The sequence below is a fragment of the Takifugu rubripes genome, chromosome 15 (genome assembly GCF_901000725.2).
Source record: "Takifugu rubripes chromosome 15, fTakRub1.2, whole genome shotgun sequence".
In the NCBI taxonomy this organism is placed as follows: Eukaryota; Metazoa; Chordata; class Actinopteri; order Tetraodontiformes; family Tetraodontidae; genus Takifugu; species Takifugu rubripes.
Genome location: NC_042299.1, coordinates 11,282,567 through 11,298,503, shown reverse-complemented (window position 1 = coordinate 11,298,503; position 15,937 = coordinate 11,282,567). Strand labels below are relative to the sequence as shown.

Below are 15,937 nucleotides of genomic sequence, written 5' to 3'. Positions count from 1 at the left end.
CATGTCATTTACTGCATTGTTTCTAATCATGTAGTTATTTATTGTACTAGAATTGTCCTGTTATTTCAAAAGTATATTTCCATGTCTAGATATTTAAAGCTCTCACCATACTCCTTTGCATAATTACAGTTATTCTAATTAAGCTGATCTTGATTACTGTGGTGCTTTCTCTCTGGAGCTCTCACAGATCTCACTCATTATGCTGATTTTAGCGCTGCGTTCCTATTTTTCCCTGTACACTCAATGACCCAGTCAATGCTGACATTTGTTTTAAATCCGCACAGCAGACAGTTCCAATCCCTGCCCCAAGGTTCAGCTCAATAAATATTGAAACAATGTTGGTAAATGATTTTTCATTTTAGGCCATTTGGGCCATCGATTCCCACAAATGCCGAGAAGTGTTTCAAGCTGAACTGTATGGCGATAACACTGAAAAACCCCAGATGCTCAATGTCTGTCACCTGTCATCTGTTGAGGTAAATAGGACATTAAAGACATTCATACTGTACAGTTTCCCCAGTATATTTAAAGGAGGTTGGATATATGTTCGAAATATTGGAAAATGAGGATAAACTGCTCACTGTGTTGAATATGAGGAAGATATTTGCACTGATATGGCTCTGCACTCAACTAAAGATTGTTTTTTCTGCCATGTTTCTCAGCGTTTCTGTCTAATTAGAAGGCCCGACAACAGTTTTCTGCTGCTGAAATTCTCTTGGAAGCCTTTGAAAAGATAAATTTAGTTCCCTGGCAACCACCTTTTCTCTGGCAGAGGACTTTGGACAGGTCAAAGCAGAGTTAAGCGTCGTTTATAAATCAAGTCTGTTTGACAAATTGTGACCTGATGGGGGCGCTGATGTCGAAAAAGAATCGAAAGGTGGGAAATAAATTCGTCCTGAAGGTGGCATTAATGTCAGCACCGCAGTTTGAGGGAGATTTTGGGAACATTTTTAGCAATAGAAGAAAAAGTGTCAACTATAAATCAACTGTACAAGTCAAGTCATGAAGAACGATGCAGAGCTGGCGCCCAGAGTTGGATGCAGCCAGTGCAGCACTGACCCACCCTCATCTTCAAGCACAAAGGCAGTGAGCTTTACCCTGTCACTGATTGATCGGCCTCGGGGGGCTCGCAGAGCTGTGAGATCAGCTCTTATGCAATGATGAGTAAAGCTGGTCTGGATGGATCATCGTCCGCCTGACTTATCAATCGCAACCGGCCGCTTGCCTGGATAATAATGTAACTGCTCGATACTTTCCAAACGGACCCTTCTGGCTTCGTTCAGAGGGCGGTCACACACGCTCCATGTTCGGGCCGGGGGTTTTTCCTCTTGAAAACTTTCCCCGAACATTTTGTTTCCTTTAAAATAACAGCTACTTCACCTTTAAGCAAAAGTCTTTCTGTTAACACCCGACCTGTCTCAGAAATGGAATATCTCCATATTAACTTGACTAAATTGTCCTTGTTAGCGACAGCGTCTCAGAAATAATTTGTATAGGTTTTTTTGTTTGTTTTAACTAAAAATTGACTGGACCCCAGAACCCGTGCACCCCAGAACATCATTTTACATTTGTAGTAATAAGAGCTGTTATTTACAGTACATTTGCCTTTTATTAAAATGTCTGTCCGGTTCTTTTAGGATTAAATATGACTTACACGTTGTCATGCTGACAACACGCGTGTCTGTGCATGCTAAGGAAAAATGAGCCTGTAATATATCTATATAAATAATATCAGCTTCATTTGCTAACAGCCGTGCGGAATATTGTGGAACATAATAAGTCAAATTAGTTGTATGTGTAAAGCAGAACAGAGAACCCGTCAACATTTGTAACGTTGCAATAAAAATCACAGTTTTATTGAACCACAGTGAGAGATGAGATGGGCTTAAATATCTGCAGGTTAGCACGACTGATTTCAGGCATAGGGTATAGTTTCTTATATAACTTTAAATGCAGCTCCTTGCATTTTCTAAGCTGATATTTTCTCGCATTGTTGTGTTCGCTTGTCTCCTTTCTATTTTTTTTTTCTTTTGAAAGGAAGACCAGCAGGAAACGGCTACAGATCTGACTGTTGTGCACACTGACATAAACAACGCCGAGCGCGCCTGGTCGCTTGCCAGCGTCGCCGAACGTGGCGACTGAGAGAGAAGTCTTCATGATAATAGCAGCATTGCAGTATTAGTCACAGTGCATGAAGGTAAAAGGTTGTCTACATACCCGGAGCAGTCACTACAATATGAAAATATTATACTTTTCCAAGGGAGAAAATTCTTTAGGGAGAGGAGGAGGACGAGGGGAAGCATGGATGGATATTCAGAGTCTCTGGAAGAGTCGAGAGGATACAGCACAGCACCAGTGTGTTGTACCTGAAGAGTTCTGACCTCCGTCAGGAAGAGAGGGGGTGATCTAGTTTAGTTCTGTCACTGTCCCATCATCATCATCATCATCATCATCATCAGCATCAGCATCAGCATCATCATCACTGTTATGAGTCCTTGAATCAATATTGGGTAACAATAAAAAGGTGAACAATTGGCAGTAAATCACAAAAGGGAAGGTGGGGGTGGCGGATTCCCACAAATAAGCAGAGGTCGTCCAGAGGTTACCACACACACACACATACACTGGCCCTTTATTATTTTTTTATGACTGAAAGAGGAAAGTTCTTTCGTGATGTCTCTCCAGTACAAGCAGTTAAGGACGACATTGACTCTACTATCCACGTAGAATTAGAGAACCTGCAAACACCGACAGGCGCGTTTCAGAGATTAAGACTACACCTACTGAGCTAATCTAAACCAAGTAAACCAGTCAGTCATGCTGAAGTGAAAGGTAAGAAAGGGACGCCGAACCACTGAGGGAAGCCGTAGAACTGCACGCCGGATATTCCTCCCCTGTCCAGGCAGAGATGGAGGATGTCTGACTGTCAGAATGGCTTTTTCATACCAAACAAAAATGTGGTGAAGAGTTTTGACTGTAGAAAAATATATAGCTATCAAAAATCCATTCGCCAGAAAATAAATCCATCACGTTGAGCCAGTTCTGATCTTTTTTGGTTTGTTTTTCCTTTTGTACAAAGTTGACAACAGGAGAGGACCAGATTAAAGGCAATTAGGTTGAGGAAAGAACTGTGACAGGTCGTTTTCTTAATTTGTGGAAAATCTGAAAAACAGGGTGGTTAAAACAGTAAAAATAAAGGAAACAATAAAGGAAAACTCATGTTTGCTGTCGAATTTTAACATCTAATGACTGCAAACAAATGTAAGAAAATATACTGAATTGTTAGGCTGTTTTGGAAATGAGTAAATATCATTTTTCCAGTCGGCCATCGCTGGTTCTAAATTTGAACTTGGCGTTGTGATTCTTTTAATACCTTTGAGTCACGTCTGATCATCTGAATATGTCATCAAAATCCATTTGTAGCCCAAAAACCCATGACCTGCTCAGCACAGAAGGCAATTAAGAAACGATTCATCAGCCGCTCGGGGGGAACATTTTGAACCCGCGTCACAAAAACGTGACCGATTTGTCATTTCCCATATATCTGCTTGCGTTTGCAGCTAAATTTAAAGCATCGGTTTGGTGACCTGGGATTGTAGTTCATGGTGTTCTCATGGCTCCAGACTTCTGTAGTTCAGTCATCAACCTCTCATAATAAGCCCTCATAGGAAAAAGGATGCATAGTCGGAAGGAACAAAGTCAAGGAGGATAATAATAAGATTTAAAAAAATACATGCTGTTTTTTTTTAACAGGGCAGGATGGTAATTTTGCTTCTTTACTCTTAATGAAGTCTCCAGTCCATCAAACGACATGTATGTGCTCTCTTTAGAAAGAAATGTAGTTAGCATGTCTGCCGGCTACATGCTAAGCACCTGACAAACATTTTTCATGTGTTAGAATTACAAATTAAAGCTGAAAGGTTATTAAAAAAACCCACAAACAAAAAAACGAAAAGCCCCACGACATTATAACAACAGGATATTACCGTCAACCCACACTTCCTGTCAAATACACTGTAATTTAACTGTGAGTGTTTTAGCACTGTCGGTTGGGTTTCCACAAGCTTTAAAATCAGCTTATTTCTGTGCACAGACCGGCACATTTAATTGGAGTTCCATGTTAGTGTAAACAATTAGTAATCATCCTGAAATAAAAGATGACTGCACAGTGTCCTGGTGATAGAAAACCGGTTCCTACACACCAAATGTGGTCAGGTTGAAGGACTGAATTATGGGGCCAAGCAACTCAAACAGGAAGAGCAACTGTTTCCCAGCAACTGTCCAAAGATAAGACAAGACTCTAGGGAAAAACTCCCCAATTCAAAAAAAATTGAATTGAATGAACTAAAAGCAGGACGTTTGCTTCCCCTGTTTAGTGGGAGATGATGTGTTGAGCATTTGTAAATGGTCTAATATTGTTTGTCCACCAGTTCACATCAAATTGTACTGATTGTGGAGTCCAGTGAGGGTGAACATGAAAGCTCTGAACAGATCAGACCCGTGAATCAGGTGTTTGGGTGCAGGACATATGAATGCAGAGGACAAGCGTCACTGAAAAGAAACTATTATTACGCATTTCCAACTTCCTGCTGTGGCTTTCGTGACGTCTCGTGGGTGAAAGTTTGCAGTTTAATGCTACTAAGTGCTGCTCACTAGGTCCAAATGTTGGAAGGTCCACAGTTCTGATCCTTCAAACTAAAAACAGTGGCTGAGGTCTGTTATATTGGTATATATGAACGAAAGGTGAAGTGCTTTGTAATAACCTGTGCTTTGACAACTGTGATCCAGTTGAAGGTGATCATTAGCAAAGAACTCTCTCCCATGGTTTCCACTCTATACACAGTTGGCTGTGTTTCCATGTGTGCCTGAACATAAACAGGAGGACCATTCAAATAAAAAAAAGAGATATCTAAGAATGATGGTAGGCCTGTACAAAATATTGGCACGTTATGTTTTTACTGGACGACGATCACGTTGCCTAAATAGATGAAGCATCCAGTCTCCCGGTCGCGTTTCACAGTGTGGAAAGTGCACTAATGCCCAACGCACCACCATTGTGTCTCTGCACGCCGCTTTCTCATCCACTCCTCTCGTCCGTTCTCAAACTTGTGTCTCCACACCGTTAAGTTTAGGCATCAGGATACGAGGAGTCACTCCAGAGTTGAGGTCCCTCTCAAACTCCAAAAGCTGGCCCATGAAGTTCAGGTTCGGGGACACCACTGGACGACGGCTCCGCACGTACTTGTAGGCATCCGTCATTGTCATGAGGGTGTGCTTCATAAGGTAGGCGATGACGATGGTTGCGGAACGTGACACCCCTGCCTGGCAGTGCACCAACACTCCCCGTCCACTCTGATATGCCTCTTCTGCAGAAAGGCAGACAGCAAAAAGCTTTAACTAATAATAAACTCTTAGGAACTTCCTGTCTAAGCGTGATTACCATCTTCTAATGCCAGCTAAAATACATTGAACCTGACTAAAGCTAACTGTTGGAAACACTCACCAAATGCCAGTTTTAAGCTCATGTTAGAAAATAAAACGCAGTGAAAATCCTGAAATAAAAGATGACTAGACTTAGTCATCCTGAAATAAAAGATGACTAGATGACTTAGAAAGACTACAGCAGACAATGAGCTAGCGCGTATGCTGCAGTATCTTCTTAGTATCTTCAGAATACTGAAGGGGATCAGACTTCCACCTTGCTCGTCTTGTAGCAAAACACGTCTGCCAAATAAAATGATTAAAACAAAGATTCTTGCCTCAGAGGGATTAGAACCTGCAACCTTCTTGCTGTGAGGTGACAGACCACAGTGCCACTGTGAATTAAATCAATTAAATCATGTGTCAATGACTGTTCTGTTTCTGTAGGGTATGTGCTGCCCTTAAATTAGTATCGGGCTTGTCGTTTGTGCTAATTAGCCAAAGAGTTCTTCTCATATATCGACCTGCAAACCTCTTTATTTCTTGCCTCAGCAGCAGCAGAGGCATGTGACAAAAGCGTCCCCTTTCCCTCGTTCTGCTTCGATTGTCACACTTGTCTTTCCTCCAGATAATCAGCAACCATTAAACATATACACTTACCTATAAACTCAAACACTTCCTCAAAATACTGCCGAAGGTTCTGCTTGCTGTTGTCCGTAGCCGGCAGCCTTTTGTACCGCAGGCCGGAGTTGACGTGGTACAGGGGTAAGTGTGTGGTGACGTTGACCACGTAGCCAATGTTGAGGTGCCGCAGCAGGTCCAGGTCTTGGGCGTCTCTCTCGTTCCCCAGATACAGAAAGGGAAGGATGGGGCTGACCACAGCATTCTCTGCATCGGGAGTCATCACGCTCTCGTCAGACAGGGACGCGGGCAGCGAAGAGGAGAGCGGCAGGGAAAGACGCACTGCAAGGAGACGGAAATTTGGACAGACGTCATCTACAGCGCGTGAGAACGTCGATCTGCTGCGGACACACATTCCCCTCAGTGGAGATGTGATAGGTTAGCACAGTTACAAGGGGAACTATGGATTATTCTTACTTCTGCTGTTCTCCTCATCTTGCTCTGCATTCAGGGAGTTCAGGTCCAGGTGAAGTGAACGAGCCGACGGCAGAGAATGACCTCCGTCCCTGTCTCTCTGTCTGGGTTTGGGTTTGATGAGCGTGCTGGGCGCAGACGGTGGGGGTGAAAAGGACACGGGCGACGGCGGGGACGTGGAGCGCGGAGAGGGGGAATGCGGATATGCGGTGTCTCCGTCTTGCTCGCGACAGTCTTCCATTCCCATGTCCTCTGTATTCAACAGCCTCTTCAGTGAGTTTTGACCTTCATCATACCCGGATCCGGAGCCGCGACCCATAAAATCGAGGGCAGCCATTTTTCCTTGCTGGAGCCGCCGTCGCCCGGTGTGGTCTGCCATCTCAGCACGACTGTATCCCTGGAGGGTTTGACAGTCCAGAGGGACCAGGTCGGCCTTATTACTGCCGCTGGGGGCAATCCTGCCACAGTAATTTTTTGCGGCTTTAGTATGGGTCATCCTGTCCACTACCTCTTCTGGCCAGATAGTGCGAACACTGTAGTCATCCTCCTCTGTTTGGTACATACCCATGGGATGTGCTGCCCTGATGCTTCTTCCTGGGGGTTTCCCCCGCCGGGGATTGAATGTCACCACTATGGGATCGCTGCTGCAGTAGCTACAGCTGGAGCTGCCTGTTTGCGAGGCCTTGGGGTTGCAGCCAGTGACACAGCTCTGTATCGCTCGGAAAGGGGCGGAGGAGGACAGCGGGGCACAGGGGAGGCATCCCCCGGCAAGTTTTTTGCGAAAGATAGCGGGGCTTTCAAGATTTCCAGCCTCGCCAGAGCAGGAGGCACAACGGAGGGGTTTGAACAGGTTTGCTCGGCAGTCAGACACAGTGCTGTTGGAGGAGGAGGTGTTGGAGGTGGAGGTGGTGGAGAGGCACCCACCGAGATTTCTCAGGCCCATTTCTTTGCTCCTTTTCTTTACTCCAGCATTGTGGGCACCAGAAACTGAGGTGGAGGAGCTTCCTCCACCACCCGGGCAGCTGGCAGCGTGCTCCTTAAAGAATCGGCATCTCACCAACCTCCAGCAGCCACAAGTAAATGGGTGGGTGCAGTCAATGGTGCAGGTGTGGTCAGGGCTGGGGAAGCCTCCAGGGCGGGAGGAACAGGGGGAGAGAGGTAGACCATGAAGAATATGGGGGCGGTGATCCCTGCTGAGGTGGGACGCTTTGAACTGCTGAAAGGAGGCTGGGACATGGGCAGGTTGGGAAGGAGGGGAAGAGGAATAGGTGGAGTTCAGGATGGCAGCATGGGGTACAGGAACAGAGCCGTGATGGCGGGGAAGGCTGTGATCGTTATGGGCTTGATGAACAGTTCCCAGTTTGGAATTCTGTCTGCGACCTACACAGGAATACTCGTGGTCATTTAAACTGGCGTTTTCTTTCTCCCTTTCGCTACGGAATTTAAGCTGCTGCGCCTGTGAGGGGATAAACTGCAGGATGCCTCCAGGAGACGTCGACAGCTGATTGTAGCGACTATGTTCAGCTCCGACCTGTCTCCCCGTGCTTCCATTTTTTCTCTCCCATTGTCCTTGATCAAACTGTGAGGAGGCACATTTCCCTTTGCCACCTTTAACACTTTCACTGCGCCCTAATGAGTTGCTAGAGGCCCCTCGCCGCCCTCCTTTGTCCACTGTCACTCTGATATCAATAGTATGTGTGTGGGAGGGCAGCCGTGGGCCAAGAGTTACTGTGCCATTGCTGTGGCAGTGGCTCGGGGTGTGTCTGCCCCCTGACGAGACAACGGGCTGCTCGGCCTTGAATTTCTGTGCCCGGGTGGATCTGCGCTTACATTCCAGAGTCAGAGATTTAGCGTGGGGGGAGTAGAAATGGGACTGAGAAGGGGGGAGATGCGGATGGTGAGCGACTTGTCCATTGGAGGAGCCTGATATCTGAGAAGAATGCTGCTGGAGGTTCTGTGGGGAAGACTGACAAAGGTCTAGGTTTTTGGGCCGCTGGATGACCACTATGCGCTCATCAAGAGGCAGGGGAGGCATCTGGGTTCACGCAAAGCTGCCATGAAAAGGGAGAGAAGAAGAGAGAGAAGTCAGGATGTGCAACTCAGAAAGAGAAGAAAAGTGGGGTGTCCATTACATTCCATCAAATTAGGTAAAAGAGTAGAAGCAGATCCATGATTACGTAACCAATTATTTATATAATACACCCAGCAGTTCTATTCTGTTCTTGTATTAGAATGAAAATATTGGATTTAAAGTTATGTGTGGAATGTAAAGTAAACCCCAACCCCAAAGTATGACATTCAACATTTAAAATTGTATCTTTTGCAGGGTTTTAGGGTATCTTTTTTTTGTTTACCCCAAACAAAAAAATCACAGCTAACCAACAGTGTTGTATCCCAGCAATGACCACAAACACATCACGCACGGGAATTTCCTTTTACATTCGCTGCAAATGAAAGGAGAATTCAGAGGATACCCGTTCTGGTGCACGCTCGATCGTATTGGAAAACACTCCACCAACTGTGCTTTCCAAATCCATGTCAACATGCACACACGGCCTTTGACCTGCTTATACCAGAGCTCTTGAAGGGAATGCTCATGTTTGTTTATGCAAGCTCGATATCAAACTGTTAACGTGTAACAGAATCCCGATGACCACGGTACATGTGTGCCTGTTAGCTGTGTGTGCTAATCCTGATGGTGGTGGGGCCACAGGAGGCAGCGGGCTCCATCCTTCTGATGAGTCCTCGTTCTTAACAAGATGTGTTCAGTCATGTAAAATGATAGGAAAGGTCATGTCAAGGCAAATGTAGGTGAATACACTGTAAAAAAAAAAAAAAAAATTAAACCAAAAAAGAAAAATGACAGCGAATGTTCACAGATGTCATTAAAGAATGAAGAAATACAGTATGATGTCAAAGCTTAGAATTTGATTAATGTTAAAAAATGGATTTAAATAAAATGGTTGCCTGTAAAGGGCACACATTTGGCTAGTAAAAGATGGTGGTGGCACAAAGGGATTCTTCATTTTGTTGAAACATTTCCTGCTTCCAGCTACAGTATCTGGCTCTTCATTTAGCCCCCAGAATAAACTTAACTGGATGAATCCTCTGGGCCGAGTAGAAATGAGCACTTGTCCAGGCCATGGTATAAACATGAGGTCACCCCCCCACACACACACATACACAGTCATAATCGAGACTCTTACATTGTCTTTATGATTAATGTTACTAATAACAGGCTATTAGAGTTATTATGGAACATTTTCTGTGGTATTTAATTATTCATTAAAATGCTGCTTTTGTTGTTAAAATAATAATCCATCCTCTGACCCAAAGACAATTGCTTCATAATGCACATGAGACATTGTGTCCACGGCAGATTACATGGAGATTGGTTTTCTGTCTAGGTTTGGTGATTCAGAAGCATACTTGTGTGGTTTTTTTCTGGTAATATGCGTGATTAATTTCTTGAAGGACATTAATATAATGTCATTGTTGGAGAGCCTGTTTGATTAGCTAGTCCTGATAAATGAATACCCACAACTGTCTGCATCACAGCACTTTAGTGGAGATGTTAGCACGCTACGGAAGCAAAGCGGGCGAAAACAGGGCTCTTTTTGATATCTTGACCGTTTTCATCTCCCATCAGGACTGAGGTGGATTCTCATTTTAACCTGGAGCATTTCGGGACATATTCCTTAAATATTTTGGAAGCAGAAAGAGAAAACAAGACTCAAAGGAAAGAACAGGAGTAAAAGGGGGTTTGAGAAAAAATACGGGGGACGGTTCACCGCGAGACACCATCGATCACAGACGACGGGGAAGGAAGGAGCACGTCACAATCATCTGGGCTCGTCTTGCTCCAACACGATACAGATACCGACCCGTAGAGAGAGCAACCCACGCTCCAGCGTCCCCATGCTTATATCCTTGCACACAGTCTGGTGACGGCATCCTCATCCCTCTCCCTCTTTTTTTCCTTTTTCAGCCTTGCCTGTAGTGGAGGGGGGTGGGGTGGGGGGGGTTACATTGACCCAGTTTTGTCATGGTAGAAGTCACTATCGCTCTAATCACTTTTCTCTCACACACTGTAAACTGCAGGCTGGCTAGTGGCCTTTTCACTCACTCGCGTGGTCGTTTTAAAGCAGACAGGGAGCCGCTGAGATGATCATGTAGTCACACTACTTCACAGTTATAAATGCTTCAGTGAAATATTATGGCGACTAGTTAAACTGGCAAACATCCATGACACTGGGTAAGGCTGCACCATACACCCAGTTAGTTCGCTGACACTGTATTACAAAATAAATACTGTATATTAGTTATAGTTACAATGAAATACCAGACCTGACTTGTATACATGCACACGCACTTTATCCCTTCAATGTTGAACTTAAATCTGACGATCGGCACCAGCAAACACCGGCCAAGTTCCGAAATAGCGGCTCAGAAACATGTATTTTGGGCAATCCCAATGTAATTAGCATTATGCTCCTTCACTTGTTCCGTTGAGCGGCCGGCTGGTGTGTGAGGCCTCTTACCAAGGGAGGTGGAGCAAGAGTGCATCAGTGATGCACCACCAGCCCTAAAACAGGTCTCCATTTAATCTAAACCTCCCCCTTCCTGTTCCTGAACACATCTTCCTTTTCGGTAATTCAGTACAAATGTGTCAAATGTGGAAACATGAAGGCTTTTATGTTCCCTATCACTGTGACATTCCTTTTGTATAAAGCGGTATCACACATCCCTTTGGGAGATTAAAGTTTCCCATGTGCACCGCTCAGCCTGTGAGACTGCCTCTCTCTACACACCTGCAAGGATGAAGGTAACATGCATTTAGAATATGAGTCCTTTACTCAAGGAAGAACTCTAAAGACATTTAACGTATTTAAACAACCTTTTAAATAGGCTGTAATAAGGCGGATAGGTGACGGGGTATGATTAAATATGGTTTCATATTTAAGAAATGCACACTAAGCTCTGCAGTCGCTGTAGCAACCTCAGAATACAAGAACGCCCTTGGCTGTGTGCTGGTGCTACCCTGAGCATTTGTAATAATATTAGCAGCTGCAGAGGTTAAGATTTTCAGCTGTTTGGAGGGTCGTTGTTTGTTTTTGGAGGCATCTTTAACCCAGCTTCTTTATCAAATAGCACCTGAGAGACAAACCCCAACATGCACAGTAGACAACACAGCAAATCGCAAACACAGATGCTAAATATTGCCATTAAAACCGCTTCATTTTCTGTAAAATAAAGGACTTCAAAGAGAAAAAAAAAGTCGAGAAAATTAGTCATTGAGTCCCTTGTTTCCGGAGGGTGATGAGCAGGCTGTTTCCATCAGAGGACAATCCACTCGCGCACTTGTGTTTCACTCCGAGTTTCCTCAAAATGACACGAGGCGGTAGTCTTCCCACTCTGTCCCGTCGTCCTCGCACACAACTAAGGCGACAGATGGAGGGACGGAGCTACAGGCGGCGGGCAAAAGACGGGAGGTTATTCTCCATCGCAGCTAACGGGAGGACTGAACCGTTTCTCAGCTGGTGCTCTTTGTGATCGCTCTGAGCTGAACAGTTTTGAGTTTATGATTAAAAAACTTTGAAATGCTCTCGACTGTAATGAACCCGGCACGCATCGTTGGGTACGCTCGATAATTGTAAGAGAGCAAACATGCGCGTCACCTGAACACTTTAATGAGATATCGAGTTCAAATAAGTGCAAAACTTTGTGATACATGAAAAACACAAAGTGGGACTCAAACTTTTTTGTTAAGGAAAATATAGTGGTAACATAAACATGCAAATATTATGGGATTATTTATTAGATTGCTATTATTAGCAAAAGGCCAGATATGGTTTCAGCCACACTCTGAATATTTCTGCTGTCTTGCCTGAGCTCACATCGAAACAAAAGACTGGGAGGGAAATCAAAACGATTACATCATCTAACCTCCGCAGCCGGTGGACGAAATGCGGTGGAAGCGACTGCACAATCTGTCCAATGGTGGACGAGCGTGACAGTGAGCGTTCACGGTTCCACCACGCCGGTCAATCAAAGTCAACACAGATACGTGTATTTACTGCAGCGTCACAGATGTTTTTGATTGAGTCAAACTGGCAGTTTTCTGGATTCCTGGTTCTCCTCTGTGTTAGACGTGACGGTCATCGAGGCTGTAGGAGAACAAAGCTACTGCTGATCAGTTCTGACCTCTCGAAGTACTAAATATATATATAAAAAAAGTTCTGACTCCTAAAATACAGTGCTATGAATAGAAAGTGAAAAAGCAGCTTTGCCAGGAGGGTTTTATGGATGGGATTTGAGCCCTCTGTCATATTAAGATAAGAGGAACCGTAATACCCTTTGAAAAAGCTCCTTGAAGGATAACGTCCTTAAGAAAGCACACTGTCATTGTTAGGGATTGCTCTGAATGTGCCAGTCAGCCAACTTCAGCAGATCTCAGATACCAACGCTACCGAAATGTGGCCTTGACTTTGAAATGGACCGGATCTGGCCGAGTCACTGGGAGATACCGACGTGTATTAGGTGCAGGGCGAGTGTGCCCTGTGAGAGTATTTGATGGATGTTTGTTCCACGGTGTTTATTGATCTGAAGCTACATCCCGGCAAGACCTTAGATACACAGTAGCTCTTAATGAGGTCTACAAACCATCTGTCTCCTGCAGCATCTAATTCTTTATTCTATCCAGAGGAACATCCATAACTGTGAGCTGCAGTGTGGTCCACAGCACTCTCACATTAATGTGAAGCCATCTTTTCTTCCTCATATCCTCTGAGAAATACAGTGCGCATCAAAACAACAACAACACAAAACACCTGAAGGCCATCAGAGCTCCTTGCTGGGCGCCAAAGTCAGCCCGCAGCGTCAATATTCAGGAGTGAATTCAGGTTTATGAATTGATCATTAATGCTGGGGGTGATGGATGCTTTGATTGGACAATTCCATTATTTTGCTCTGCTGCATCAGCAGCTCTGAATCAGACTTCCTTTATTACGCTGTTTCATGTTTTTCCTGCACTGCGGAGGCTGTTAGAGGGACTTTTAGGAACACACAAAGGCTCAGATCTGCAAGCTGCATCCATTCTTTTGTTTCTGTAAATGTCCTCAGGCCAACTTTTGAAACAGCCAAATTAGCCGAAGACATAAAACTGAGCACTGTTCCTGCATGCAAACTGAGATGCTGCTGTTTCTTTTGACCTCTTGGTTGTGTGTACTTAAAAAAGACTCCCTCTGAGAATTTAAAGACCCCGTGAAGCCTTTATTCACCGGGAAGGGAGTGTGCAGCTAGTTTTGCTGCTAAAGCTAACATATGAGGAGAATAAATCCCAGAAATCCAACAATCGTAGTTCCACAGCACTTTAAACTGATAGTTGCTTCATTACGGACTGACAAATGCGAATAACCCAGAGCACCAAGTATCAAGTAAAAGATTCTTTTTGTAATCTGGTTTCAGATAAAGTAAATTTCCTTTCATTATGACAACAGTGGCTGTTGTGTGCACCACACTAAAGAATCATCCTCTACTTGTTCAGTCCTATTTAGTCTTGAGAGAAAATCTCAGCATGCACTCCAAACCAGGCAGGGGAACAGAACAGGTCACCGCACGACAACACAAGCAAACAGTCGCATCTTTATGCAGATCCGAGTTTTTAAACTTCTGGATTTCTGCTTGTTTCCTCAGCTTTGATTCCTTGAGTTTGTGTGTTCCCTTTTAATGTCCTCTTCTTGTACAGTACATTTGTTTATCTGTAAACGGAGTCAAATGGCATTGGTGCAGTCATGCACGAGGTAAAATGATACACAACATCCGACTCTCTGGAGATTCAAAATCAATCTCATTATCATTAAAGTGAAACATCACATGTCACCAGTAAAGGCAGCTTGTGTTTGAGGGGAACATTGAGGCACAAATTCAGATCTCTGCACTGCTATAATACCTGCAGGGTTAGTATAGGGTTAGTATATGTGTCTGACATCCCATTAATCTCTGTGGTGCTGCTGTTCTATTGCCATTTAAGCCCGTCTCTCCTGAATGTGGGCAAAACTGCCATGCCAACAAAGACTCGTGGTTTGGTTACAAAATGTGTCAATAAATCACTGAGGATTGTGTGAAGCAGATCTCCAGTGCATCAGCAGGAGGGAAAAAACATGTCTTAATATATGTTTCTTCTGTTGCTGCTCTGCAAAAAAACAGCTGTTAAAAAAACCAGAATAGTTTGTATCTGCACGGCCGCTAGGTGGCGCACCGCTTTGAATTTAGTGTTTTAATCGCGAATTCGTTGCTATGGCTTTAATCATAAAGGTGAAGATAATGAGAGGTTGCACCTATTCGGCCCCTTCCAAGTGATGAGCGCGGATGTGTTTAATTAGGACTACTTTGACTCCTTCACATGTGCACTTGATGTCCATAAATAATACAGGCCGCTGCTTGTGGCAACAATCAATTACTGACCCGCTTTGGACAGCCGAGTACAACGCTGCTTATTTTGGAGGATGTTGACTGTGAAACCAGACGTGCGGTGGCCAGAATAACAGCGTTCCTTTCAATTGTTACTATTCCTTATTTTCTCCTCTTTTCGGTGACCGAGGCGCACAGCTGTGACAGCGCAGCGGTGGCAGCGAGGCGACAGGCCGAGCGCGACAAAGAAAAGTACCGTCAGGGAAAACAAACGCACTCACGTCAACACGCGCAGACCTGGGCTGCTCGCGCTCGTCACGCGAGTGCAGCGGGGTGACGAGTCCTCATGTCTGCAGCGGCACCGCCGGACGCGTCGCGATGCGGTAGTGGCTCATCCAGATGTGGGAGACCTTCCTGCCGGCCCATGTAGTCGTTAAAAATGCCACTGTTTCAGAAATAACCTGGCCGGGCTCGGACGGACGCGCGGCTCGCAAGCGCGTGAAAACAGATAGAAAATAGTGGAGAGCGCGTGGCCAACTCAGCTGCCGTCAGCGTGTGTCACTCCGAGCTGCGCTGCGCGTGAGGGCACACCGAAAAGGGGGGGTGGGGGGTGGACTCTATTGTCTTCGCTGCGGGTGACGTCATTCTGAACCAATGGCGAGTCACACGAGACGAAGGACTCAGGCGCGAGCACGTTTGCACGTGCACACAGAAGAAGCTTGAGGATGGAGCGCGAGGAGGAGGAAGAAGGGGGGCTGAGGTTAATGAGAGAAAGAAGAGAAGAAGATCGGTTTAAATCGAATTTTAAACTGGCTTTATTAGCTTTAAATACAACAGAGTGAGTACCAGATGTAATAAGTAGTAGATTAAATCAATAACAAAGAAGCTACAAACTCGGCATATTATCTTATATTTGCAGGGATAGTGCGCTTCTTATTTCTTTACAATCAGGCCTGTATACCACCATTAAGTCTAATGAAGGAACTTTATTAAATTCTATTTAATTGAC

At 44.8% G+C, this 15,937-nt stretch overlaps 1 protein-coding gene across 1 annotated transcript; it reads right to left on the bottom strand.

Moving 5' to 3' along the window:
* Positions 1-1,829: 1,829 nt before the first annotated feature.
* LOC101075320 (uncharacterized) lies at positions 1,830-15,509 on the bottom strand. The gene is made up of 4 exons (XM_003971086.3): positions 15,210-15,509; positions 6,520-8,567; positions 6,082-6,384; positions 1,830-5,366 (listed from the first exon to the last, which is right to left on the bottom strand). Exons 2-4 carry the CDS (start codon positions 8,549-8,551, stop codon positions 5,101-5,103), a joined length of 2,601 nt encoding a protein of 866 aa, XP_003971135.2. The 5' UTR covers positions 8,552-8,567; positions 15,210-15,509; the 3' UTR covers positions 1,830-5,100.
* Positions 15,510-15,937: the final 428 nt, after the last annotated feature.